The sequence below is a fragment of the Scophthalmus maximus genome, chromosome 22, assembly GCF_022379125.1.
Source record: "Scophthalmus maximus strain ysfricsl-2021 chromosome 22, ASM2237912v1, whole genome shotgun sequence".
Classification (NCBI taxonomy): Eukaryota; Metazoa; Chordata; class Actinopteri; order Pleuronectiformes; family Scophthalmidae; genus Scophthalmus; species Scophthalmus maximus.
Genome location: NC_061536.1, coordinates 5,016,689 through 5,042,828, shown reverse-complemented (window position 1 = coordinate 5,042,828; position 26,140 = coordinate 5,016,689). Strand labels below are relative to the sequence as shown.

At 41.5% G+C, this 26,140-nt stretch overlaps 1 protein-coding gene across 1 annotated transcript; it reads right to left on the bottom strand.

Moving 5' to 3' along the window:
• Positions 1-1,210: 1,210 nt before the first annotated feature.
• Positions 1,211-24,777, bottom strand: elp2 (elongator acetyltransferase complex subunit 2). Its single transcript, XM_035620941.2, has 22 exons — positions 24,616-24,777; positions 24,410-24,488; positions 23,449-23,519; positions 23,222-23,366; positions 22,367-22,444; positions 21,952-22,016; positions 21,764-21,830; positions 19,375-19,521; positions 19,139-19,234; positions 18,134-18,234; positions 12,695-12,826; positions 11,913-12,062; positions 10,679-10,870; positions 10,414-10,483; positions 10,170-10,265; positions 8,694-8,751; positions 7,582-7,654; positions 7,144-7,336; positions 3,518-3,639; positions 3,255-3,394; positions 2,506-2,619; positions 1,211-1,895 (listed from the first exon to the last, which is right to left on the bottom strand). The coding sequence occupies exons 1-22, from the start codon at positions 24,745-24,747 to the stop codon at positions 1,700-1,702; spliced, it is 2,517 nt and encodes an 838-aa protein (XP_035476834.2). The 5' UTR covers positions 24,748-24,777; the 3' UTR covers positions 1,211-1,699.
• Between the last annotated feature and the right edge of the window lie 1,363 nt (positions 24,778-26,140).

Sequence of the window (26,140 nt, the reverse complement as noted above, 5' to 3'; positions counted from 1 at the left end):
GGATTTCTCAGACGTGACTTCTAATCCCTCCTCAGTACCACATTATGGCAATCCAGCCTCATCACGACGAGCGGTCAAGGTCACATTGGAGCAGACATCAGAGTAAGGAGCATATGCCTGGTGTTATTAGTATGCTCCTCAGGGCCAAGAGCTGTGAGCGCTCCTCCTCACACAAACGTGTTGATGGAAATCCCCCTGCAACAAGATCATTCATTTTTTTAAATTGAAACATCACCGATAATGATTCAATGATTACATTATGTTATATATGATGCGGATAATTCCTTGATTTATGGCCGTATTGTGCCAAAAACTAATTTCGCTGTTTTAAAAAAAAACAGCCATTTCCTGGAGGAGTGTGCGTGTCGGTGTGTGTGTGTGTGTGTGTGTGGCCACGGTTGACTGATGCCTCCATACACACCAGGATACGTGATTAAAGAGAGAGAGTTATGGCCAGTCGTTACAATCTTCTGCAGATAAATTCGTGGATGACATATAATGACAGCACACTCGGCTGAGTCCACAGTAAATCCATGAATGGACTTATTCCGTCCTTGAGAATTCTGCTAAGGTCTTTTCTCAGTCTCCAAAAGCAGACGTACCTTAATCTAAAGACGCTGCATTCAATCACTGGAGAGCTTTGCAGTGATTTATCCTTATGTTTAACGCTGTCTATATACAGACCATACCTGTATTTTATCCACATCTCATGTTTACTATATGTAATTTTCAAATACATGTGGTTCTCAAAATGGGGGTTGTACGGTGACTGAGGAGCCACAAGATCATTATATGTATATCATATATATTCATCATTATATTTATTTTTTAGAAGAAATTATAAATTTTTGCCACTAAGAGGTGTCATTTTTGAAGGCTTGTTGAACGTTTTTTTGTCCTCTTCAGGACATCAAAAGTTATTCAATGAAAATACAGAGAGGGAAAATCACTCTTTGGTTGATGAGATATGATGCAACAAGGCTTTTTTAAAAGGGTAACAAGTCAAAAAACGTTTTGGGAACAACCCCTACACACTTTGGGGTTTTGTGGGTTGATATTCATACGGAATATCGCCTGGAAAAAAAACGTTAAAATAATCAGGCAGCTTCAAAACACAGGTTTTAATTTATGGCACTGGCTGCTAAACACAATTCCTGTGTTGTGATCTTGCGCCATCATGAATATCTCAAAGAGAAAAAACACAGTCCAATTGTAGATATAGAAAAAAATTTAATGAATTGGGTGCTAAAACAAATAAACAACGTACATGCTGTGCAACTATGATCGTAATGATCTGATCACTTTCTTTTTAAATTATGAATTTGAACAACAGTTCGCCATATAATTGTTTATTTGGATAAACGGCCTAAATATGTGATCTGCACAGATATCCAGCGTCTCCTTCTCTGAATCTAAAACACTTTGACGAGTCGAAGCAAAATACCACCCTAAGGTCACGGAGTCTTTTGCAATCTCGCTTCCACCCATCAAATCCATCCAGCTGTGTGTAGACAGACTGTGGGGGCATGTGTGTCGTGGGCCTGTCCTGCGACTGACCCATGACTTAACTGGCTGTCACAGGGAGTGAATGGCTCGCCAGTGAGCAGCTGTGGCCACGGTGTCCCAGTCAGGCCCTTGGCCCTAGATTCAAGTGTCTCTCTGTGTGCGGGGGAACATAATAGTGTCATTGTAGGTGGTGCTAAAGAGCCAGTTTGTTGACGTTGAAGATTTTGACAGAGTGGTCGGCGCTGGCGCTGGCGAGCTGGACCCAGGAGCTCTTTTCTTCGGCCTCGCTCTCTTCGTCAGTCTCCTCCTCCTTGGTGTTGTTCTCTCGACCTGCTCGGCCAGCCCTGGGCCTCCAGCGGAGCCTCTTCACTGCCAAAGCGTGGCTCTGTCTGTGACAGGAGGTGATGAAGGGAAACAAACAGCAGGATACTGCTCTGGACGCCAATGAGCACTGGAATAATTACCCCAAATGCCCACTAGACATATTTTATAACAAAGTTCTCGCAACACAATTTTGGGGTTACCGGTGGTCATATTAGGGAGAGACTAAGCACTGATGCCAAATACTTGTGCTGAACCACTGAAGACACTCGTCTTTACTTCACTTGCTGATCCCTTGTGATGACTCACACCCATGTGGGATGCAAAACACACAGCAATGCAGAAGAGTACCTGCCGGCCCCCCCACTCCCACCCCCAACTACTGCCCAGGACAAAGGAAAGGAGAACAACTATTTAGCTGTAGCACCCTGGTGCTTTTTTCTTCATAACACATCACGGAAAGCTCCTGCCTCTCGGCAGCAGTGATACTGACGCTGCCACACTGCTGTCATTTACATGTGCTGCCAGTGTTTCCCTGTTGCATCTGATGAACTTCAGATGAACTGTGTGTGTGTGTGTGTGTGTGTGTGTGTGTGTGTGTGTGTGTGTGTGTGTGTGTGTGTGTGTGTGTGTGTGTGTGTGTGTGTGTGTGTGTGTGTGTGTGTGTTGTAAGGATACAAGACATCCGTCTCTGCACAGCTGCTCCAGTCGTGTCGTCCAGCAGCCTCTTGGCCCGGGCTCCACCTGTACAGCAGGATTCTGCCACACTCCAAGCCAACTGCGAGCAGGTAGCTGTGAAGACATCAGAACACACACACTCACACACACGTGTACACACACACGCACACATTGAAACTGACATTTTCTGGAGTTTGCCGTTCACGTAGAAAGAACGCAGCATGAGATCCTAAGAGTCTGATGCATTCACAACAGCATTTTTCAGAGATTTTTCCTTCTGTATTCTCACTCTGATGTTTTCCGGAAATTTGACCAGGGGGCTGGCATGAAAAGTTCCGGAAAATATCCGAAACAACAGCCCCTTTAGAAATTTTCAGAAAAATGTCCAGACCTCAGTGCATGTCTGAAAGCAGCCTATGACCTAAACTGGTTGACAAGACTCGTAGGTGGAGCAAGATGTTGAATTTATTCTTAAAAAAAACACTTGTTTGCTGTGTATTAATGCTTGCAGAGATAATTCATGTCTTCGTTTTTTAACCATTTGACTCATTAGGCAACTTATTTCTTCAGCCGATCTTCTGCTGTTATTCATTTAGTCTTAAACCTCCATATATGTCTGGGTCATTGTTACTTCTTCATCATAAAAAGTCTGTTTATTTATTGTTTGAGGCCCTAACGCACAGACATTTTGTCTTCCATGTGTGATTGTGTGTGTGGGTGAGTGTGTGTGTGCTTGTGTGTGAATGTACCTGTTATCAGAGCAGAGTACAGGGCAGAAAGCTACAGCGGTAGCAGAATCACCCACATCCAAGAGGGAGGAACAGGGTTTAATCCTGTTAGGAGGAGGCACAGATTCGTCTTCTAATCTGCATGGGCCCCAAACTATCACCTGTACACACAAAAAAAAAAATGAATGTGGAATCAAAGTTGAGGTCATCAATTTACACTTTCACCTTCAACAGCTAATTATCATTTTTTTTCTTTCAGAATGAAGCCAGCATCTGAAAATTACCTTCTTGTCCCGACTGGATGTCACAAAGTATTTGCTGTCGGGGCTCCAGTCACATGACCAGATGATGCGGCTGTGTACGGCCGTGTCCTTCCCCGTGTGTGCGTGCAGCGAGAACTGCGGCTCTGGATGAAAACACAACAGACACACACACACAAACAGTAACAGAGATTACATTTTACACCAGCTGCAACTCAATGTATATCTTGTCACGTTCCATTTATGGAACAAAATTGCAAAAAAGAGGAGCTGATAGTCAAACACTAGAGCCCGACCGATATGGATTTATGGGGGCCGATGCTGATACAACATTTCCGATACCATAAACCAGCCTTATTAATATGTCAATGATTCCTGATATTTCGTTATCAAACCGTAAAGACAAAGAAATGCAATTGAGGCTTGTTATTTTAGTAAAACCATATCATAATACCATTTATCATAAATAACTATGAATAAAAAGAAAAACTAATACACACAAATATATAGAACATGAATTAAGGAAATAAACATCATTCATGTCATGTAAAATGTTAACATAAATTAACTTTTCCCCCTGCATTGTTAAGTCTGTACAATAAAAGATTTCTTTTATATATCGGCCGATATATCGGTCGTCGAGGAGGCTCTACAAAACACTGTCATGACGTCAGCGTGTCTGGAATATTGCTGCTTCGGTACTGTGAGGCAACACAGTCTCTCCAGAGCAACAAATAAACAACCCAACAAGACAGAGAACCTCGTTCCAGTTCTCCAATTCACTCAGTTTTGGTTTATGACCTGCTGCTGTTTATTTTCCCAGCCCAAGTCATTTCAGACCCCAGATTGTTTTCCACCCTGAGAGGCTGTTTGTATGCTGCTGGCAGCCACCTGTCTGCGCGTCCGCACTGGTGCTGCTGCTCTCTCACTCTCTCACACACACTCTCACACACACGCTGGCACGCACGCACGCACACACACAGACAGCATGGCTACAGCTACTCACTCCATGACTCAAGGGGGCATTGCATTGCCTTTCATTAATTTCCTGGAGACTTACACAAACCTTAATGTTAAACTTCTACTATTGTAACCTTCACCTGTAACCTACCTTTAAAATGAGTCCTCACCTTAAAATCATGAGCTTTTGCTTTTCGTCCCCATAAGGAAGACGAGTCCCCGTATAACAGATTTAGGTCTACACAATATGAGTAATACCTAGACCATGCGCACACACACGCAAACGCACACACACCTGAGCCATGTACACACAGCCATAAAATCACAGTGGCACAAAGTCTGAGTTAATCACTGTGTCGTGTCTGTGCACTCAGAACCTCCTCCCTCTCCAAAATGCAAAACACGCACGCACGCACGCACGCACGCACGCACGCACGAGTTAGAGAGCTGTAAGGGAGGAGTGAGACGTTACAGTGTCTCTTCACTGGACACGTCTGTGAGAGGGGGATGGATGGAGGAGGATATGATGAACAGCTAGGAGACAGAGGGAGAAGAGGTGGAAGTCAGTTTGCTTGATCGGGTCTGACTTCGTTTAACCTTCCCTAGTCGGGACCAGGGACGGACTGGGACTAAATAAACGTCCCTGGACTCCCCCCCCCCCCCCCCAATTGTTAATTTGTCTTCATTCATTTTAATATAGTGTTGTTCAGGACATGTAATGTCCCCAAAAAGTGACCCATGACGATGCACGTGTGTTCTTCACAATCATTTTGAGTGATTCAGCAGCCACCAGAAGAGACGGGACCTAACCTCCTTCCCCTCCCCCTCTCTCTCTTTCTCACCCGGACGGACAGACACACACACACACACGCACTCGCGCAAACACGCCGTCCTACATCTGTGCAGTCCAACATACAGGCAAACAGGAGAGTGCAGGACTAGTTAGCCTCTGTCAGTGTTCATTACAACTGTCCCGGACATCATAGAGAGCACGAGACGTGTTACAAGGCGCAGGTGGGAGGTATAATCCTCGGAGCTTAAACGTTGTGTTCTGCTCACCTTGGATACAGGATCAGGTTTATTTGTCAGAGTCAAGACGCTGAATAAACAGAGTCTGCAGAAAAACAACAGAGGCCCTGCAGGGGCTGAATGGAGAGTGAGGATGCACAGGTTCATTACTGAATCAGGGCATTGGCTTGTAGAATTACCAATATGATATTAGTGCTTGTTTTCCTGTTTTCTGTCAGATTTTATTTAGAATTTTTCTAATTTGTTTTGGTGTTAAACCCTAGACTAAAGCTACTGTACAAGGAGCTGCTCTGTACACACTGACTTTACTTTGAAGTTTTTAGCAGGGTTCCTACACATTTTCCATTTCAAAATTCCAGACTCAAATTTCCAGACTTCTCTTTAGATTTTTCGGACCATATTTGAAATCCAAGTAAAAATAGCTTCATGTTTATTCAGTGAAAATTATTTTATAAATACATGATTTTAAAATCCAACATTTTCCATTCTTATGTACATTCTGACATTCTGTATGCTATCATCGTGCACTTCATACACAGGTCGTCACAGTTTCTCGTAGATTGTGATGTTCATATGCGCATTGATATTGAAATATTGATTGAAATTTTCTTACAATTTAATAGTTGGCAATTACTCAAATCAAATTCCATACTGTTCCATACTGTGTAGGAGCCCTGATTTTGGGTTTGGGCCCACAGATTCGTTTTCAATTTCTCAGAGCGTGCTGATACTGACAACGGCAACCTTCCTGAAACAAATCTCTCACCACTTATGCTTCCATCACTGACTGAAGTCTCTAAGAAGACAATTTGTGTGATTCAAATGGCTACAAGGGAGATTTCAAGATCAGTACTTTCTGATATTCTGTCTGCAATTCTCCTAAAGAGGGTTGCTCAACTCTGGGATTGTACTGCTCACAGCATTGGCAGTTTTCTTCTCCATCCTGACACGAAATGCACATAAGCACAGATTTGATGAGCTATCGCAATCTGTTGCAACCTTCCTATACTAAAAAGTCCTCGGGCAATAGATGACATTAAATGAAATATACAGGAACGCATCTGCTGTATTCTGCATAGTTATTGTCCACCAGAGAGCTCCGGTGCCTCATTTCAACAGCAGACCAGCATCTACTGCCCAAAGTATTACCTGCAGTAAAGATCATTTATATATGATTTATATTAATCATTTATAAACGGGGGCAGCAAGAGATATTCAAATTCTGGCCAATTTATATAAATATGCAGAGAATGTTTTTTAAATTCAAATTTAAAAGATAAATTAGAATTCCCTTATCAGCTCCTCTCTGGACTAGTTTCAGTTTGTGCATCACTTGTTTGGCTCTTCACAGTATTAATTAGAGGGGACTTGGAATTTTGATTTGGAACAAATATGCTCAGTGGCTTTACCTTATTTTAATTAATTTGAATCAGGATAGCCGTAGCTATCTGCCAGTAAGGCTCAAATATTGTCCCTTTGTCCTGAAATTCACTCAAACACATTTTTAATTGAATATCATTTATTTCTAAAAAAGCACCGTGAAGAACCGTTTGCTCGGCCGGAGCTGCAGAGCATTTGACAACAAAATTCTGACAATTCAATAACAGTGTTTTTTTTACGTTGGAACCCTTGTTTGTATCCCGTCATTCCCCCTTTCTCACCTGGACTTTCAGGCGAGGGCAGGTTCCGTCTCCATAAGGACCAGGTGCGATCACGAGAAACTGCCAACAGGAGTTGTGCGTCAGGTGAAAAGGCCATCTGGGTGACGGTGAGGGAGTGGCATGGCAGCGTCTGTAGCTGACGCCACGTACCTGTGCTCCACAGCAGCACGGCTGCGTGCTCCACTTTAGATGCCTGGAAAGAGTTTAGATTAAACTTCAGATAAAAAAAAATACACAACACTGCATCATTTCAGCCTTTTCTATTTCCCTCTTTACCCTATTCTTCTGTCTGTAAAGCACCAAACTTCCAATGTGGAAGTGTATGTGTGTGTGTGTGTGTTATGATGCTTTATCTTCTCTGATCTATTGCCTTTGCTCAGGGGCGTCATGTAGTCCAGAATACAACGTGGTCTCTGGCCTCGGTCTTATCACACTGACCTTGCATGCGGATGCCACCACCGTCCTGGCACTGTCAGATGCGAGACAGAACATCTCAAAGCCGTGGCCGTACCTGGAGGGGACAGAGACGAGGCGAATCATGCAAAAGATTCATCATGAGCCGGCACGCTGAGTACGTGGAAGGACACAACACGGTCTGAAAGACAAGCAGGTGAACTGTGGACAACAACAAAGAAAGTGTTGCCAGTGTGACAGTTAATCAAGTAATCTCTTATTCCAAAGCATCACCACAACAATCTTCCAGGCTCAAGTCATCATTGTTTGCCAGCAGGTAAATGCGCAGGGTGTGAAATTAAAATGTTCAATTGTGATGACTGGTCCTTCCCCTGCTGACAGAGATGAACAATGATGATGCTCCAGCTAATCATTCACAGCCTAATTACTTTTTGCCTGCTTTACTGATACCTATGAAATGTCAACAAAGCAAAACTGCAAGTTGCAACTAAATGGAGAGAAATTCCTCCCCGACCAGGGTGCTTTCAAAAGCTGCATCAATTTTGCCTAAACTGTGAGGGTATTATTTATGCCACGGAATTAATTCGGCCAATTACTCATTTTAATGTTTCTATTATTCACTAAATGATTCAAAGGGTTGTAGCCAAATGAAGGTAGAAAGGGGGCTTTTCAACACACACAATGCCCACACCTTGACTAAACAGCAACACCATACGTCATGTTTATGGTGGACTTGACTGGGAAATAGATTTAACATTGGCCACAAGTGGAGGCAATATATTCAGCCTGGAGAAGAGGCTCATGGGATGCAGGAATCTGGATTCTGATTGGCTGATGAATACAAGGCAGGCGACAAACAAGAGCTTTGGGAAGTTTATCATTTTCAGAACCGATAAACCCTGTGGGCAAAACGGAACAAACACAATTACAAATGTGAAATGTTGATTCATTAAGAGCCCTACACAAACTTTGGTCTTTTCAGAAAGGAAGTATGTACAATTTTGAAATAAGCTGTCGATTGTGATTTTAAATTGTCTCAGGATTATTCTATTGTTTGCACTGGCAGGTAAGTGAATTTAAAGTGAAGCTGAGAGAGCTTGGTCACGCTGATATCAGAGAAACATTTCAATACTCACAGTTTCTGGACCTCGGGCCAGAGTGTGTTCTGGAGAAGATGATCCTCTGGTGGGGGTTCTGCATGCACACACATGTACAAAGACACAGACACACACACACACACACACACGCACACGCACACACTTTTCAAAATGCTTACATAACTGTCATTTGCAAAGCCTTGAAAACTGAGATTTTTAAAAATGTGTATACAAACAATTTATAATTTACAAAATGACGATTACACCCAGTTGGCTATTATGAATTCCCGCTGTACTTTTAATCCAAACAGTGAAAAGAATGTGTGCATGATGTGTGTATATGACAAGTGTGCTAAAGGTTAAGAAAAAAAAAAAGGTACCATCAAGAGAGAGACTGAGTGAGCTGAAAGCTACATGCTAGACTGACGCCTCGGGACAATGTTCCCTCCCATTATCGTACAGCCCGGTTTTACATTTAGCTTGCATGAAATCCTCAGCTATGCAACTTGCCAAACTTTCCCACCCTTAAAAAATCCCATTCCGAAACAACTGCGGCTTCATCTCCATTTCTTAACGGCTGCCGGCTTTGAGGGGGGGATCAAATTTAGCCATGTGCCAATCCTCTCCCTCACACCGCAGGCTCTGCACAAGCCTGCGATGCCTTTGCGTTGTGTGTAATTGAAAGCTTCACTCCTTCTGTTTTTGTTATTGGTCATTGTTCCCCGTTTGCATAGTTATTAATATGCCTTCCTGCCTGCAGAGGTCAATCGAAAGAGTGAAAATGCATTGTTAACAACAGTCTCTGCACTTGGTTGCCCCCCAACACAGCCCAGGGTCATCGATACTTGAACTTTGCAATCACAAAAGGCTGCTTTTTTAATTAGCATCGCAGATTAAGGAGTGGCTTCAATCTTGCTGATGACAGCCCTTCACACACTCTTGCCAAGGGGTTTTAAAGTGCAGTGCTCTGTTCTCCTCATCTGACTCTCATCCATTTCGCATCTGCTCCTTTCCTACAATTATTTTCTCTAGTTTTCCTTTCCTGTATTCTTCTTTCCTTTGTCCTCTCTACAAACCAGTTCAATGCACTTCCCTTTCCCCCAGACCTGTGTCAGATTTCTTTCAGATTTTCAGATGTTTTGAAGTCATTTTATATTATGAACCAGCAATATTCCCGTATTTTTTTTTTGGCTTCTGCTCACATCACTGCTTCCTCCGCCATCACCCACCACCCCTTTCCCTGTCGTCCCCTCCCCTGCTGTAATAACGTTGGAGAGACGCATGGCAAGAAGAGACAGTAATGACTAACTGTCCATCCAGCTTTAAATTATTATCTTTTATAAGAATGTCGATGGCAAACTTAAATGTGTGCTGAGGCGGCCGAGAAATGAGGAATACACGACAAATTTATTACGATGACTATGACATTCTTATATCAGATAAATGTGTGTGTGTGTGTGTGTGTGTGTGTTGGGGGGGGGGGGGGGGGGGGGGGGTACTGCCTGTTTACAGTACCAGTCAAGTTGAGCGGGTGGAAGTAAGACTCGTGGTATTGATCAGAAACACTGTTGAACTGCTTCTCTTCTTCTTTGGCCTTTGGGACAAGTTCACCTGTGAATTGAAATACTATTTCTGTAAATATATATATTTACTATTATAGTACATAAAAAGAATGAAAACACAGAACAAACCACTGATTTGATAAGAAAAAAACTAAGGATTATCAGAAAAAAACGTGGCTTCAACCAGAGTATTTTACCTTGAAATACAGCCTTGTTGGACAGACCTAGGGCAGGTGTGCTGGCCCCTTCTGGAAGGTTGGCAGAGTCCTGGCAGAAAGAAGATAAATTAAGGGATGCACACATAAAGCAGCGTTTTTAAGGAGAGCAGTCCACTCAGCACATTTTACAGTTGGAATACTAAGTGAAAAAGACACCAACAAGAAGGTTTGTTCAGATTTGATCATTCAACAGAGGCAAAGAATAACTGAAACTGAATAAAATTACTTAAAATCTGGCACTCACACTGGATGTCAGCAGCTTCTCTAGTGACATCCCAGAGATGTTTGCAAAGTTCTCCACAAAATTACGAGGTGCCTGAAAAACTCTCAGGACCTTCTCGTCAGCTCCAGACACAAACTGAAACCTCCCGACCATGGCCAGACACTGCATGTCGTATCCATGGATCTGTGGCCGTGAGATTTCATGCCAGGTTGCCTGCAGGGTGATAAAGACACAGAAAGATTTTATTAAGATCCTAAGCAGCTGTGGTTGCGTGGGGAAGTGCCAGCATTTCAATAGATCCCCTTTCAATAGATCCTCCAATGTTGGGGGGACTTCTCAGCCTTAAATCCAGGCGTTTGAAAACAAGCCAAATAGGAAATTGATTCTCCTGTTCAAATAAAAGATTTCCTGATTAAGATGCAAAGTGTTCTCCAAAGGGAAGATGGAGGGCTCCACTACTATGACTGAAGTTCTTTTGGCAGTGGCATGAGGTGGCAATAATCCAAAGTAGCATCTTGAATAATGCAATGAAGACTGGAACGTTGATAATGTTTTTACCTAAACTGAATATTTTGCTCTGCCTCCCACAATTTCACCTTCATATATGTGAGGCTTTACATAGATGTTAGCAATGAATCCAACAGTATCCTGTACAGTGCTGAGGGTGATCAATCAGTCCCAGTAAGTAAAGTGTGTCATCTTTCCCTGCAAACGATATGATTACCTTTAAGAAACTCTTTATTATAAAGTTTAAAGTCCTAAGCCTATTAAAATTCAGTGGGGAACAGAGACTGAACATATTTCAGTAAACGGCTGCGAGAAGAATACACAATTTATTAGGTACTGACTATCGCAGAAAGGTTAATAAAACTGGCCAGTGTTGAAAGGAGAGAAGCATACCAAGTTACCATTGCTTACAGAAGACAGTGAATAGAGAAGCAAATGATGTGGACGGTAAGCATGTGTGTGGAACTCTTTTCTGTGGCTTATGGTTCACGCCTAAAATTTAAATTTTTTAAAGGAATTAACTGTGTATTCATAATATTCCTCACAGGACTGAACATTACCATCATATGGGCTATACTGTTTATATCAAAAACACTTTCCCCTTAATATCTCTTGTTGAATTTGGCTGTTGTGGGTAATGTTGCAAATCAGTGAGTATGTGAATGAATTACCCAGATTTTTTATTTATTTTTCAAAGAACAGACATTTACACCATCAGTGTATAGGTGGGATTCTGAGCCTACTTTACCAGTTTGACATCTTGTTTCCTCCATGGAGTGAAGAGTCTGGTGGTCTGGTCTGAGCCCACGCTGAGGATGAACTCACCCTCTGGATCCCAGCTGAGGTCCTGCACTGCATTGAAATGACCTGATATAACTACCCCAGGCCTCCACACTCCCTAGACAGAAAAAGCGTTGGAAGACTCAATTTACCGCGTTCAACCCCGGTATTACTATCTAAACCCCGCTCGACGACCATGACCCCTGCCACGTGATGTTCAGCCTCAAAGTATTGTTGGCACTACATGAGAGCGGTTGATTATGATTTATCTATCAAAATGATATACCTATATAATTTAATTAGGGAAATGGCTGTCTGCAAAGTCTAACTGGATTGGTTATCAACACTTTCAGGTTTCGGCTTAACTCTAAATTTACCTGCAGGCATAATTGCAGTGCAGTTATCTCTGAACTAGCGTTGTGACTTCAGACCTCCACTCTCTCTCAGGGACAGCCAACAAAGACACATGCCTAGCCAGTCAAATTGAGTGGCAGACAGACAGAGACTCGTAGTGACTAATAACACTAATCACTGTCTCTCACACACTGTGTAACTATGTAGCAGTGCACTTACACCGAATCCCCTTTCAAACACTCTTGTCATTGTGCTTCATTAGGAAAATACATTTCTTTGGCGAATTTTTTTTTTTTTAAAGCAATTCAACATGTGTTTTTTACCTGGATGAACTATGAAAAAAATGGCATTATACGGATTTGAAAGTTTAGGTAAAACCGAGTTCATGACTCTCACCTCTTTGTCTTGGTCTTTGCACCAGAGATGTAAAGCCCCATGGAAAGCATGAGCCAAAATCATGGAGCCGTCCGGACTCATCTGGCAGCCGTAGAAACCCAGAGTATTGCCACCAACCTCTCCTACACGCACCTGGTGTGTAGGAAGAAGAAAAGAAAAAAAAACTTAAAAATCTTCACTGATCAGAACGTTCAGCTCATCTACCTTTTTTAACACATCCTGACATCAGGTGGGTGAATAACATTAGATTTCTGGGGCAGAATCACAATACTCAGTAATACTTTTTTTTTTTAATGCAGCTAATTCTGAGAGCAATGAATTTAACACCTGCTGTCCTCTTATGTGACATTAAGGCACATGGTATGAAGCCCATCTGCTCTGTCACACACCTGGGTTTTATGTAAAGGCTACAGGCTCAGATTTACAGAAAAGAAAGGAGGGAGGGAAAGAAAGTTAGGGTGTCAAATCTGTTCTCAGCCTCCATTATGGTGGATTGAAGCAGAAAAAAACCCCAGCAAATTAAGCTGACAAGTCAGATGAGAAATTATGCAAAATGGGAGTTATTAGAGTTGAATAAATGGTTGTGTTTGTTCCAAATAAAATGCATTTGTCTGCTGTAATACAAAATGAAAGCAGTTGCAGCACAGTATATCACATTAAACAAATAATTATAGAAAAACAGCAAAGCTTGGGAAAACAAGAGGGATTTGCATAAATTGGATTTGGGTGAGAGCCTGCGACCCCTGCGTCAGTCTATGGTCACGAACACAGGGCAGATCATAAAGACAGTGTAAAACCTCCATGGGGTCTGAGTCTCCAAGGAAAAAGGAATCCAATTTAAAAAAGTCCCATTAGCTCAACCCACAACATTTTTCTTTTTAAAAGAATTTCTTTAGGGATTCTTACCACCTGTCCAGTTTTGGGCACCTAGTTTTTTTGTGTCCAAAGACAATATAGTATTAAATTTGGTGGATTGAATCACCACCTGGGGTATAAAGCCCATTTTCATTTAAGTTACTCTGATAAATGAAAATGCACTCGATTAATGTCATTATAACTAGTCACATTTATTTTCTTTAAAGTTTTTTTTTTCCCCAACAGGGTAGAGTACACAAAAAGAAAGTAAACTAAAATGTAAGAGATTTACAACTAAAATGAACAATATTCAACCATAAGGAGAACCTAAAGCCTATTGATTAGTTATAAAAATCAAATCATTGTATTCAGTCAGAGCAGCAAAGTCGAGAGGTTAGGTTAATTGGTAACTTTAAATTGCCCGTAGTTGTGAATGTTGTATATGTGCTTTGTCTCTATACGTCGACATTAATGGCCGTTTGTCTCTGTGTCAGGCCTATGATAGACTGCCCCTCCAATGTCAGATAGAATTGGCTCCAGCCTCATTACGACCCTCAAAGGATAAACGTAATCATATATAAGGATCTATTCATTCACCTTTCATTGAAATTAATATCTGTGGAGAACAGAAATGACATATATAACAATACAAATTACATATTTAAATTTTTAATAACACATCCCAATGGTTGCATATCAAGTAAGATTAAATGCAGGATTATGGGACTAGATTGAAATTACTTTAAAACATTAAAATAACCAAAAATCTGAGCTTTTTAAAGAATGAATCTATAGGTTGAGCTGCAACTCACTTATAGAAGAAAAATCTGCTTCATGCTTGAAATAAAATGGACATGACGAGACATTTAGAGTCACAGCTACCGTTTAAAGTCAGTTCATTGCGCTTGTGAGTTTCTAATAGTCAAAGATTATATCAGATTATTTTGTGGACCTATCCAGCTTCTCACTGCCATGCTGAAACCAAGCAATTAAAAGCTTTATCAGGCACAGAGGCCTTTGGGCCAAATAGATCTTGGCCCAGTTTACCCCCAAATTTATTTGAATCAATAGCAGCAGAACAGCCCTAGAGAGGACAACACTGCTCCTTCAGCACCACTGCAGTCCAGATATGGCTAAATGATATCTCCTCCATCTTTAATTAGCTTGTGTCTTGACTGAGGAAATATATATAATATGAGAAGTGCAAAATTTTTACTTGAATGATTACAATCTGAAAAAGATGTGGGGCTTAGCACGTTATCTTCTCTTCAAGCGGGAAGTAAGAGCATGTGTAGATGCAGCAGTGACCTGAGTAACACTGCAAGAGAAACGCACAAGAACACGTGGGTGTCCATTACATGTTAAACAAACAAGTGGAAAGGTTACACATTAATACACCAGTGGAGTCATACGCATAAATTCTCTCTGTCTGTCGACTGTATGTGGCAGTTTAGTGTTGTCTGCAGTCTTATGGTCCTCTTAGTAAGCCGGTCATCAATGACCTTCAAATAAGGCCCGTCGGCAGGCTAAAACATAGCGGAACTAATGACGGTAATAAAGGCATGTCTTCACTTTGAATGACGAGATCCTCTAGCTGTCCACGGAGAGAAAGAGAGTGAGCGAGACAGAGGGAGGAAAGACAGTCAGGTAGAAACATAGTCGGTGAGATTGAGAGAAAACGAGATGCAACATTAAGCAGATTGATTTTTCAAATTCTGCACACAAGAACCGGCCGTAAATCATGCAAAAAACTCACAGAGCCAAAGAGCCGTCATCTGTCTTGTTTACGAGAGGAGGAACAATATGGATGCAAAGTGCGCCTTATCGCTGGCCAGCGGGGGAATGGGGGAGGAATAGAACAAGGACAGCGACGCAGGGAAGGCATATATCATTCTTGGACGGAGAGAAACGGGTGACGAGCATTGGATAAGCTGAGCTGGACCTGGAGAACCCAATGCATTGGGGTTTTCAAATCAACCTTTTCTGGCTGAAACACTCACTGATAAAATCACTTTCAATTTCTCTTGAGTAAGCAGCTAAGGATTATATTTATTATTGCTCCTTGGTGTAACCTTTGTAGAATTTTTATGCAATTTCTTTTGAGACGGTAATTATCACTATTGTATGAAAAACGGTTTGTGGAAATAAACTTTTGGCCATTTACTTTTTTTTAAACTACATGCTCCTTGTTTACACAGTTTTGTTTTGTTCATTTTGCTTATTCATAAGGCAATGTACAACATTTTTTATAGATTTTCATGATATTTTAAAAAAGCGAAAGATGTCCCAGAACCAGGTTCCTTGTTTTGTCCAGCCAACAATCCAAAACCCAAATATTTTCGATTTTCAATAATAAGAAAATAGATGATATCCAAACATATTCTAGCCTCAACACTCTGAACTACTCTCCACAACTCAGCTGTTGAATAGTCTTTAGTTTCCTTAGTCACCAATTAACTCAAGAAACTTCATTACATGAAATCAAATATTCAGCCCATTCTACCTGTCAATATTTACAGACAGTCAACAACATATTCACACACATTATTCCCAAAATAATTATTCAGAAACTTTGGTTTTAGTGCATCGTCTCGATCTGCGTGCGGCCAAGTGTAACTTCAAGAGAGTTCACAAGCCGAGGTCTGGAAATAGGTTATCTCTCAAACACACACAAACACACACACACAAACTGACAATCCCTCTAGGCATTGTGGTGGCCCGCTGTGGTCAGTCTGAGATGTTAATTACCAGTGTGTCTCGTTAGTAAGATGTACTTTACGCAGCAGTGGGCCCCGGCCACCCCACTGCTAACCCCACTCTCCATTAAATCTCACCAATTACTCTAATCAGTTTGAAGAAGTGGAGCACTTCTTTGTAAAAATCTGCTAATTAAGACACACATGGATGATCATTTAGCGCTGCAGAATCTGCTCGGCCAAAAACCTCAACGTCCGAAAGAAAACCCTTTGTGGAGCCTCGTCGGCGGACACAAAACACCCCAAAAGGGTCCCAGGCCTTTAATTCTAACAATATCTAAAGGTTTGGATAAAATGTAATGTATTCACTGATATTTCATTATTGCACGCGTGTGTGTGTGTGTGTGTGTGTGTCTGTGTGTGTGTGTGTTTGTGTGCTTGTGTGCATGCATGCGTGTGTATGGCATGTGTGTGTCAGAGCTTAACGGGTTAAGCTTCCTTTGTAGACAAGGAACGTGTCAGTTCAAAGGGTCTGGCTCGCATTTGAAAAGAAAAAAAAGGTCAAAAGGATGAGAAATCGAGAGAAAGGGAAATGGAGAGGAGACTCATATAGTATGCACTTTCACATTCAACAAAAGAGTTATTCCCTTTTTTTGGGGGGGGGGCGACTGTGGTGGGAGACCGACCACACCAGACTTTATTTCAAACACCTACAGCTCCTTTTCTTTTTTATTGGCCGCCTTTGTCTAATCATACTGAGAAGAATATGTGCCATTAGCGCTCGCTTCGGGCCCTAATCATTGTCCCTTTGTCAGAGAGGAGAGTCAAGACTTTCAAGGTTTGCTCCTTTCTGTGGGGCTTTGTTGTTCGTCACTGTGGATGTGAATGACGAGATCAAAAGCCGGAGAAATGTGACTGATCAAGTGTGAAATCTTTCGTGTCACCTCAGAGTGTGATCACACTCAAGGTGCCTGCCACTGTGACTTGAAAGACAATTCTGTTCAATGGGATGTGCAGAACATGTGCATTTGTGGGACATATTTTAGGATGTCTGCGAGTGTGAGTGTGTCTTTGTCAGCAGTTTGTGTCTGATATTTCTGCAACTCGGCCCATGTGTAATTCTATATTCTGTCAGGTACGTGGAAAGTAGTACGGTTTCTGAACCACCTGAGAATTTTCCAGTCATATATAGAGAGAGCTGTTTTTTTCTTCACCATCCACACTTGTTTTAAATTTAGCCTCATTCTGGCACAACAGCAGCTGTTGGAAGCTGAGAGAAATGAGGTGGAGGGGATGGAGGAGAGCGAAATAATGTGAGAGAGATGAGACAGGAGAAGAGCAAGGAGGGCAAGTGGTGAAGAAAAAGAAGAGGAGGAGGAGGAGCACAAAAAGAAAAGAAGGCAGGAGTAGGAAATGAAAAATAGATCATGAAAGAAAAATAATAATTCGAAGAAAGGCAGCACAGAGGCTGTGGCCTGTCTTTTACTAGCCTCTCCATCCTCTGTGTTGGGGAATGGGCCGTGAAAGAGGAGGTTCGGTGTGAGTGAGTGATAGAAGGGAAGATGGGGGAGGACATCCTCGGTTTGCCTAAACTCACGGTGGTGCGCCTCTTCATCACTGTCTATCACTTCTATTCCTGACACCTCAATGTCAGTGAGAGTGGGAACTGACGCAGGGGCACTGACAGCAGGAAAGAGGATAGGAGGGAGGAGGGCTCAAGCTCTGGATCATGTCAAGAGCCACTGAAATGGAAACAAGCAGAAAGTGGGTGGGAAATTGCTGTGTGGGTCTTTGAGAATGTGTCTTCCCTTTCAGAGAGTGACTGAAACCATGTGTCAAGGATCTGTGCATCTGCACACACGCTCCCTGTACTCCAGTCTACACTGACCTGCTCCACCCAGACTCCAGATCCTTCCTCGGGAGCCCAGAGGATCATGGTTTTGTCCATGGAAGCAGAGAGTAGACTGAGAGGCTGCTGCAACTCGCCGCCTTCAGGGAAAGACAATTTTCAGATCATTTGAGTGTCAGAAATATGTAGGGGTTTTGCAACACCTCAGATTCACCTCTAAAGCCATTATATCTGGATTTATATTATTTTATGGCTATCCAGTAACCATGATTGTGATTTTGACTAAATGTATAAACTGATTATGCAGTATAAACTGATTTTTTTATGTATAATGTCTGCTCTGGTCGATTAAATCAAGTGCCTTTACTGTCAAAAAAGGGTTGTCTGGTCAACAGGTATTTGCTTCCCACAGAAGAAGCTGGAAGCAAAAACATTTTACTTACAAAGACCATATTTTAATTATTATAATCTAGGCATAATGATGATAAAATTATTATTTGTAAAGATAAAAACATACTCAAGACAAAGAAATGTGATTGCAATATTAAGCTAAATAACTGCAACAGCTTCTGCACTCATTGTTAATTGAAGCATCTAAACATAATGATGTGTGATGCTCACAAAAGAGTGTGAAGTGACCTTGATGTAATAAGCGTTTAAGGCAAACAGCATTTAAAGAGAAGATTTAGAAAATCTAGCAGCCCTTCCCCTGAGAACTCATTAAGCCAATAACTTTTCACACACATTTCTTTTGCTTGTCACAATCTCTTTGTAAGCAATAGCATTGTAGAACAAAGGGAGAAAAACAATGTCTCAATTTATTTACTTTCACAGGCTGTAGAAAGAGAGAATAAGTGATTGAAATATTTAGTGGGGATTGTGACGGATTCCAAAAGAATTCTGTTTTTCGACAAACACTGCTAACAGACCCTAGAAAGGACCTCCAGACAATTTTCTAAAAACTCTACGAAATGTTAGATCGTCTAAAATATGCACTTTATAAGTGACCCGTCCCTTCCCTGTTTTTTTTTTTAATCAAGGTACCTTTGTAGGAAGGAGGCTGCCAGTGGACTCCATAGACCCAGTTCTCATGACCTGCCAGGACTGTCTCAAGGGAAACAGCAAATACCGAGGACATGTCTGTAGCAGGACAACAGAGGGGGTCAGATGAAGACTTATCAGGATATCAGTTTGTGCTATGAACATGAGAAAAAAAAACGAGTCTCTTCATTTGGTTAATTAACACCTTTTCTATAGTGAAGCCAGTGTGGCCCGCTCACCTCTCTCCTTCACTTCAAAAACATCCTCTTTCATTTTGATGATGGTATGATCGTCCTCTGTGTGGATATCTGTCCCAGACTTGGCAAATAGCTTCCACACTCGGATGAGACAGTCCTGTGAACAGCTGGCTAATAACAGCTCCCCACCTGAAAGAGTCAAGAGACAGACCTGAAAACCACTCTGTCTGGACTGAAACACATTTTCTGTCGACCCTTAAAATATGAACAAATATAGTACAGGTAAATATAAGCAGCTTGAATAACATTTTTACAAATATATGTCTCATAATTAATGTCAGCATGTTTACATTTAAGGGCATAATAATAGCGTTAACATGCTAACAGAGGGCACTGTATGTTGGCACTAAAACCAGAACTGATAATATTTAGACTGAGAAAAGCTATGAGAGCTGAAATGATTCTTTGATTAATCAATTTGTTGATTGACAGAAATTATATCAGTGATTATTTTAATATTCTTATTTTTATTTTATAAGCAAAAGAGCTTAACATTTGCTGGTTCTAGAAAAACAAATGTCACTGATGGCTCTGGGAAATTTTAATGGCCATTTTTTAACTATTTTTCCAACAATTTATAGACAAAATCTTCATCAAACATTTGGAGAAAATAGTCATAAGTTGTAGCCCTAGAAGAGATGATATACACTTCTGAATACCATAATTATTTTTGGGTTTGTATGAGCATTACAGCTTCAAGCAGCATGTCTATAGACTTTAAACTTCTGTTTTTGTCAGTTATCTGTTAAAACTGTAATCAAGGCATGAGTAAGGGTGGTTCTGATTGTGATGGAGCTACTAAGACAGCAGGAGTGTGGGCCAAATACATACAGACAGGTGGCAAACCAAACTCACGTCACTATCACTGAGCAACACATGTCTCTCACATTATGTGATTCAGGTTTAGCCAAGTGGCCATTGGCCCAGTTTTGCCTCTGCCAGAGACATAATAAAAAAGTCTTCTGTTGCTATCACTTAAGGCCTCCTGAACGTTGGCAGAGGGGGGAGGACGGCCATTATGAATGTCAATCACTGTGTAATGACACTGATGATAATGACACGGCGTTGATTGGTTTTTGCTTCTTGCCTGAAACGCTGCCAGAACTACTTGCACTGGTGACTTTCCAGAGTTTGTCTCCCCATTTTGTTATACAACCCACTTTTTTAATGTAGATTGAATAATTTAATTCTACGGACAACTGAACATATATTTTAGCGAGTTAAGTGGTCATCTCATAAACTGAGGGGTTTGGTATCCAGCTGATTTTGATCTAATGTTTAGGTTGATTAATTTTGAAAATGGATTTAAGAGAGAAATAGAAAAACTAAAAAATAAACATCCCGCTGTGAATCTCAATAGTTAACAGCTATGATAAACTGTACCTCTAGTGCTGCAATTTGCCATCTGCCAAGTCGTAAAAGAACAGAAAGATTTATTTAACTACTATCACAGTGGCAAGAGGGTATGAAGATATTTCCTATAAACAAACTTCTCTTTGCTGGCTGGTAGCTTGGCAGCATGGAGTAGGTCATAGACTGTGAGTGGGAAGGAGACGCTGGTGGAGAGGGCTGGTTAAGGAGATGAAATAGCTTTTACACAGTCAGAACAGAGCAGTAATGAAGTGCCCTTGAAGAGGGTTACGCAATTAGTGGAGACTGGATTGGATCCATGCATTTCTATGTGCTGTGACAATACTGCGAGCAGCACGCTAGTTGGTGATGCTGGATTTAAAAAAATAACTGGTGTAAAAGGCCTGACACACTGACTAGTCTAAGGTCTTTTTGAAAATGTTTTGCTGGTCTGAGAAGAGAAATGCGTCCTTTGGCTTGTTTATGTTTGCTTAATGAAGGTCAAAGCTTGCTTCTCAGCATCCCTCAACAAATTGGTCGATAGCTGAGACTGGATATCTCCTCCATGCTACCACACAGTATTCAGCCACGTTATTTGACTCTTTCAAAGCCTAATAACTGTATTATCCAGCTAAGCAGGCTTGCTTTACACCACTATATAAGAAACATGCAGCTAATCAGAATTAATCTCCCCTATACGGAGCAATTGTACCTTATTTCAATATTACTATTCTACATAAAGCATAAAATTGGAAAATAGCCTAATGTATATAAATCAAATAGTTTTTAACTTATCTGAGGAATCTTCTGGGCCCAGGATCCCCGTTTGTAATTTACCACATTTTAAACTTTTGTTGTTTGACAAACTCAAATAAGCACATAGCAGCAGAAAGTATTGTGATTCTTTTCGACTTCGAACAAAGAATGAGTTATAATATTCAATGTAAGTAGCAAGGTCTGTTTTGCCCATATATTGACGGATGAAGTGATTTTCAACCTGCGGCCAAAAAGCAAGACTCACCAATAGATGCCCATTCCACTCCACGAATCCAGTCTTCATGCCCTTGTAGTGACTTCACTTTCTGGAGCTGTTATAGAGCAATTTAAAGATGTCAAATGTTGCCTAGAAAACTTCAGAAATTCAAATTTAACAGTTGGCACAGATTACATGAATGAGATTCTCCTGAGTGAGCACTGCTCTGAGTTTACCTCTCCTTTGGACTGCACATACAAATGCACCCGAGAGTCATCACCCCCACAGGCCAGTATGGGAACTGTAAGAGAACAAGGTTTAGGTTTTGCAGTCATGTGAGTGCACACACATACAGTACATTAGGCTGAATACATTTACATCCACTGACCATGGAGGTTTTATGAACAGGAGCAAAGTGGAAAGAGAGTTTGTTGCATCACAACATCAATCGGACAAAAGGCTAGTGAAACAGAACGCAAAATGACACGAGACACTTCAAACGCAGTGAGTTTTGAATATGGCATTCAGTTACAGGCACTGAAGCAGTGGGGCAAATTGAGATTGAAGACATGAGAGGAAAAATGTGTACGAGTGCGAGTGTGCACGGCACACAACTTAAAGGATGTCTACACAGGAACAGCTTAGGCTTACCTCTGCTGCCTGGCAACAGTGCCAGGGAGACATCCATCATGAAACCGCTGCCAAATGATATGATATGGAGGCATTCAGCTGCAGAACACACATGCACATGGGATTAAACTCTCATTTTCTGTGTTATGTTACACAATCTAAAATTACATATATTTATATATATATAATTAAGTTTAGGAGTGTGGCTTTTGGTCTTAGTGTGAACGGAATTGTACTTGGAAAGACTTCTTTTGAAAGATGGCAGCCACTTTTACTGTGTGAAATATTTTTAAGACCGATAGAACATATGCACTGACAGGTGGACAGAAACTTTTAACATAGGAACTCTGTTACAGGTGACAGCTTGGGGGGGAAAAAAGACACTAGATATGAATGACAGTTTAGGACACCACTGCTATTCACCCGCATGATGAAATTCAAGTAATATTACAATTAACACAGCCAGGGTGAACCTGTCAATTTAAATTATTTAGGAAATAAATCTTTGCCAGGAGAGATTATACAGTAGATTAAAAAAAGATTCATGTCATATTGTTTTGAGGGATCTTTGAAATTAAGACAGTCTCTTGTTTGTATATTTAAAAATTTAAAAATATAAACATAATGTAATAGATATGATGCAAATTTAGCAGCTTCACAGCACTGCACAGATGAGGCAAGGGATTACACTGTTTGTAAACACTGCCATGCCCCCTAGCATCCACTAGGGGCAGAAAGTCACACTGTAAGTGAGTGTAGTGTAGTTGATTATTTACATCAAGTGATATCATGACTCCTTTACTTTCCGGATGTCTCAAACCCTTAAAAGTGGCAAACACACTAATCTTTATTTGCCACATTTTGCATGCCTCGCACCTTTTCTGTTGTCAGTGTAGAGCCACAGTCTGACTGTGGAGTCAGATGCTGAGGAGGCCACCAGGATGCCTGAGCCCTCTGTGTAGATTGCAGCCACAGCACTAATTGGACCAGTGTGGCCCTCACACTCCACTGACTTGCCGAACTGGAAAGAGCAGGTCAAGTTTTACAGCATATAAGTGCAAAGAGTAGCAGGGAAACACAATGTAGTGCAGCCTGTGGCTTACCTTCTCATTTTGAGCCTCCCAGAGGATGAGCCGATTGTCCGAGCCTCCTGATACAAGATGACTCTCCGGAGCTGTGACAAAAAACAACAACACAGTTAAGTAAAGATAATATACTTTTATGTACTGTAGGTCTAGCTCTCCTCTCTCTACATGGCTAGGGCTGTCACCTTTTTACATTTTCGGTATATTGTATATGATATTTTCAGACAGCAGCGTGCTTAACACTTTGTCGCAGCAGTTTGGAGGAGGCTCTCTGAGTTTCAAAGGGAACTGTTGACAGTGTTGACTGACCTGCACAGAGGCCTGACATTAACCCCATCTAACACATGTTTGGGATGAACTGGAATAGTAGCCAGGATTGTGTCAAAAAAGGCCACAGGTTTTAATGTCGTGGTTGATCGTGTATATATATATTTGTGTGTGTGTGTGTGTGTGTGTGTGTGTGTGTGTGTGTGTGTGTGTCATATGTGGTCATTGCAAAAAACAAATACATTCTGGTAAGAAAAGTGATGATCCTTAGGGGATTGTAACACTAATCCCTGAAGTTTGTGGTAATTGCCAAGAATAACTAAAGGGCAGATTGGTCAAGTGACTACAGGGATTGTAACATCAAGTCCTATATAATGAATCTATAATCTATTGTAAGACATATGAGCCACAAGCCAGCAATGGGAATTAACACAAAGTTTACTTATTACCAAGTGTTTTAGAGCCACAATGAAGAAGCCTAGCGGAGGACTTAACTCAATTTTAGATTGACAGAAGTGATGAAATGTTACACACACACACATACACACACACACACACACACACACACACACACACACACACACACACACACACACACACACACACACACGGCCTCTGTACATATCACTGGTGGGGGGGGGGGGGGGGGGGGGGGGCAAACATGTGAACAGATGACAGATGCGAGCCAGGAGTTTGACAGGTCCACACTCACCACAGTCTTCTCTGTGAACCCACTGGACCGCATTCACTCTGCCTGCATGTCCATTCAGCACAGCGACGACTCTTCTCTCCTGAAGTTACACCATTTGAAGTTTTGTTAATGGACAAAATGTGCGTTTATTCACAGTTACTGGGCGCTCGGTCAGTTATCGTTAACGGCGGCGAGCTTCACGGGAGACATTAGACAGATGTTCCTACCTGTGGGTCGTACAGAGCCACTGAGTTACATGTCCCAAAGGCGATGGTTCCTCCTCGACTCCAAGAAACAACGTTTGGTGTCCTGTTGGCACAACAGGCGACATGGCATGTTTCGATTACAGGCGCCGCCATCTTGGAAGCTGCTGTTGTGGTGTTACTGTAAAAAATGTCTGTAGTTAAACCACTCCGTGCTAACAAAGGTTCCGCGTCCAGCGGTCAGTCAACCAGGTCAACAAACTTTGATGGCAATATTCTTTCAGAGACATGTGAAAACAAACTCTCTCTCACACAAACACACACACACACACATACACAAATTTGATATCCCACACAATAATCTTTATTGTTTTAGTTATAATGGAAATACAAGAGAACGTTAAGTGCAGTATTGAGTAATGTCCACTAGATGGCGTACGACGACCACAAATACATAGAGGGGGCATCTCTCTTTTCAAAATGTCAGGTGTTTTATTGATCGCAAATTCTCCCCTTATTAATATTTAACAAACACAATAGTTGAACTTATTCAAGTACATAATTCAATAACACTGCAGATTGACTATTTCTGTCAAAAGCACTGTGGAAACCAACTTTTTAACAAGTAGATTAAACATTGTGATTTAATGTACACACATTTTTTCTTCTTCTCTACCCTTCGAAAGGGGGTCATAGGTCAGGCCAAAACAGAGCTTTTGTTGATTTAGAGTCTGGAGACATTTCGGCAGGGTGGATGCTCAGAGATTTTAAACACATTGGTCTTCTGGCAGAAGGTTGGGCCCCATATTCATCAAGTCAAGCTGCTGAATCTGTTTAGCTTCTGTAAAGGACACTGAAGACAACTCATACGTTTACTAAACTGTACTAAACGTATGAGTAACATAACTCAAGCTCTTTAATGACAGTGAATCTGAATCTGAATCTTATATCTATTTCACCTTGGTCTCATCACGAAAGAAGAAAACTAGATAACATATCATTAGCAGATATTCCTGATGTGAATTTACATTATATTCAAATTGTCCGAACAACAATCAAGATGCCACAGTATATATACACACACCTGTGTCTGAATGTATTATCCCCTTTCTAAGTGTTGAGTGATGGTGACTGGTCACAGCTGAGCTAGCTGCCAGCCAGACAGCCTTGCTTGTTTAAAAAAAAAGCCCCTGGGCCTTTTGTATTTCAAAGGTTGACGCAACGGTTTGTCACAAGGACTTTCCAAGCACCCACTTGACATGATCAGGGGGGGAATGTGATGGCATCTGTGAGCCCTTGAGATAATATGATAAATGACAATGTAGCAAAGACAAACTGGGCTGGAGCCAAAGAGGAAGCGAGAAGGGATGAAGAGGGGAAGGGGTCCGGGGACTTTTTGGGCTTGTGGTAAATGTGCATGACAAAGACAAAACAGATGCGCTGTCACCAACACTTGGGTAGAAAATACAATCTGTTCTTCTTGTTGTTGTTGTCGCTGCTCACTCAGTTTCAGTGAGACAGGATTTGGGCAGACTTGGCAGGGCGAGAC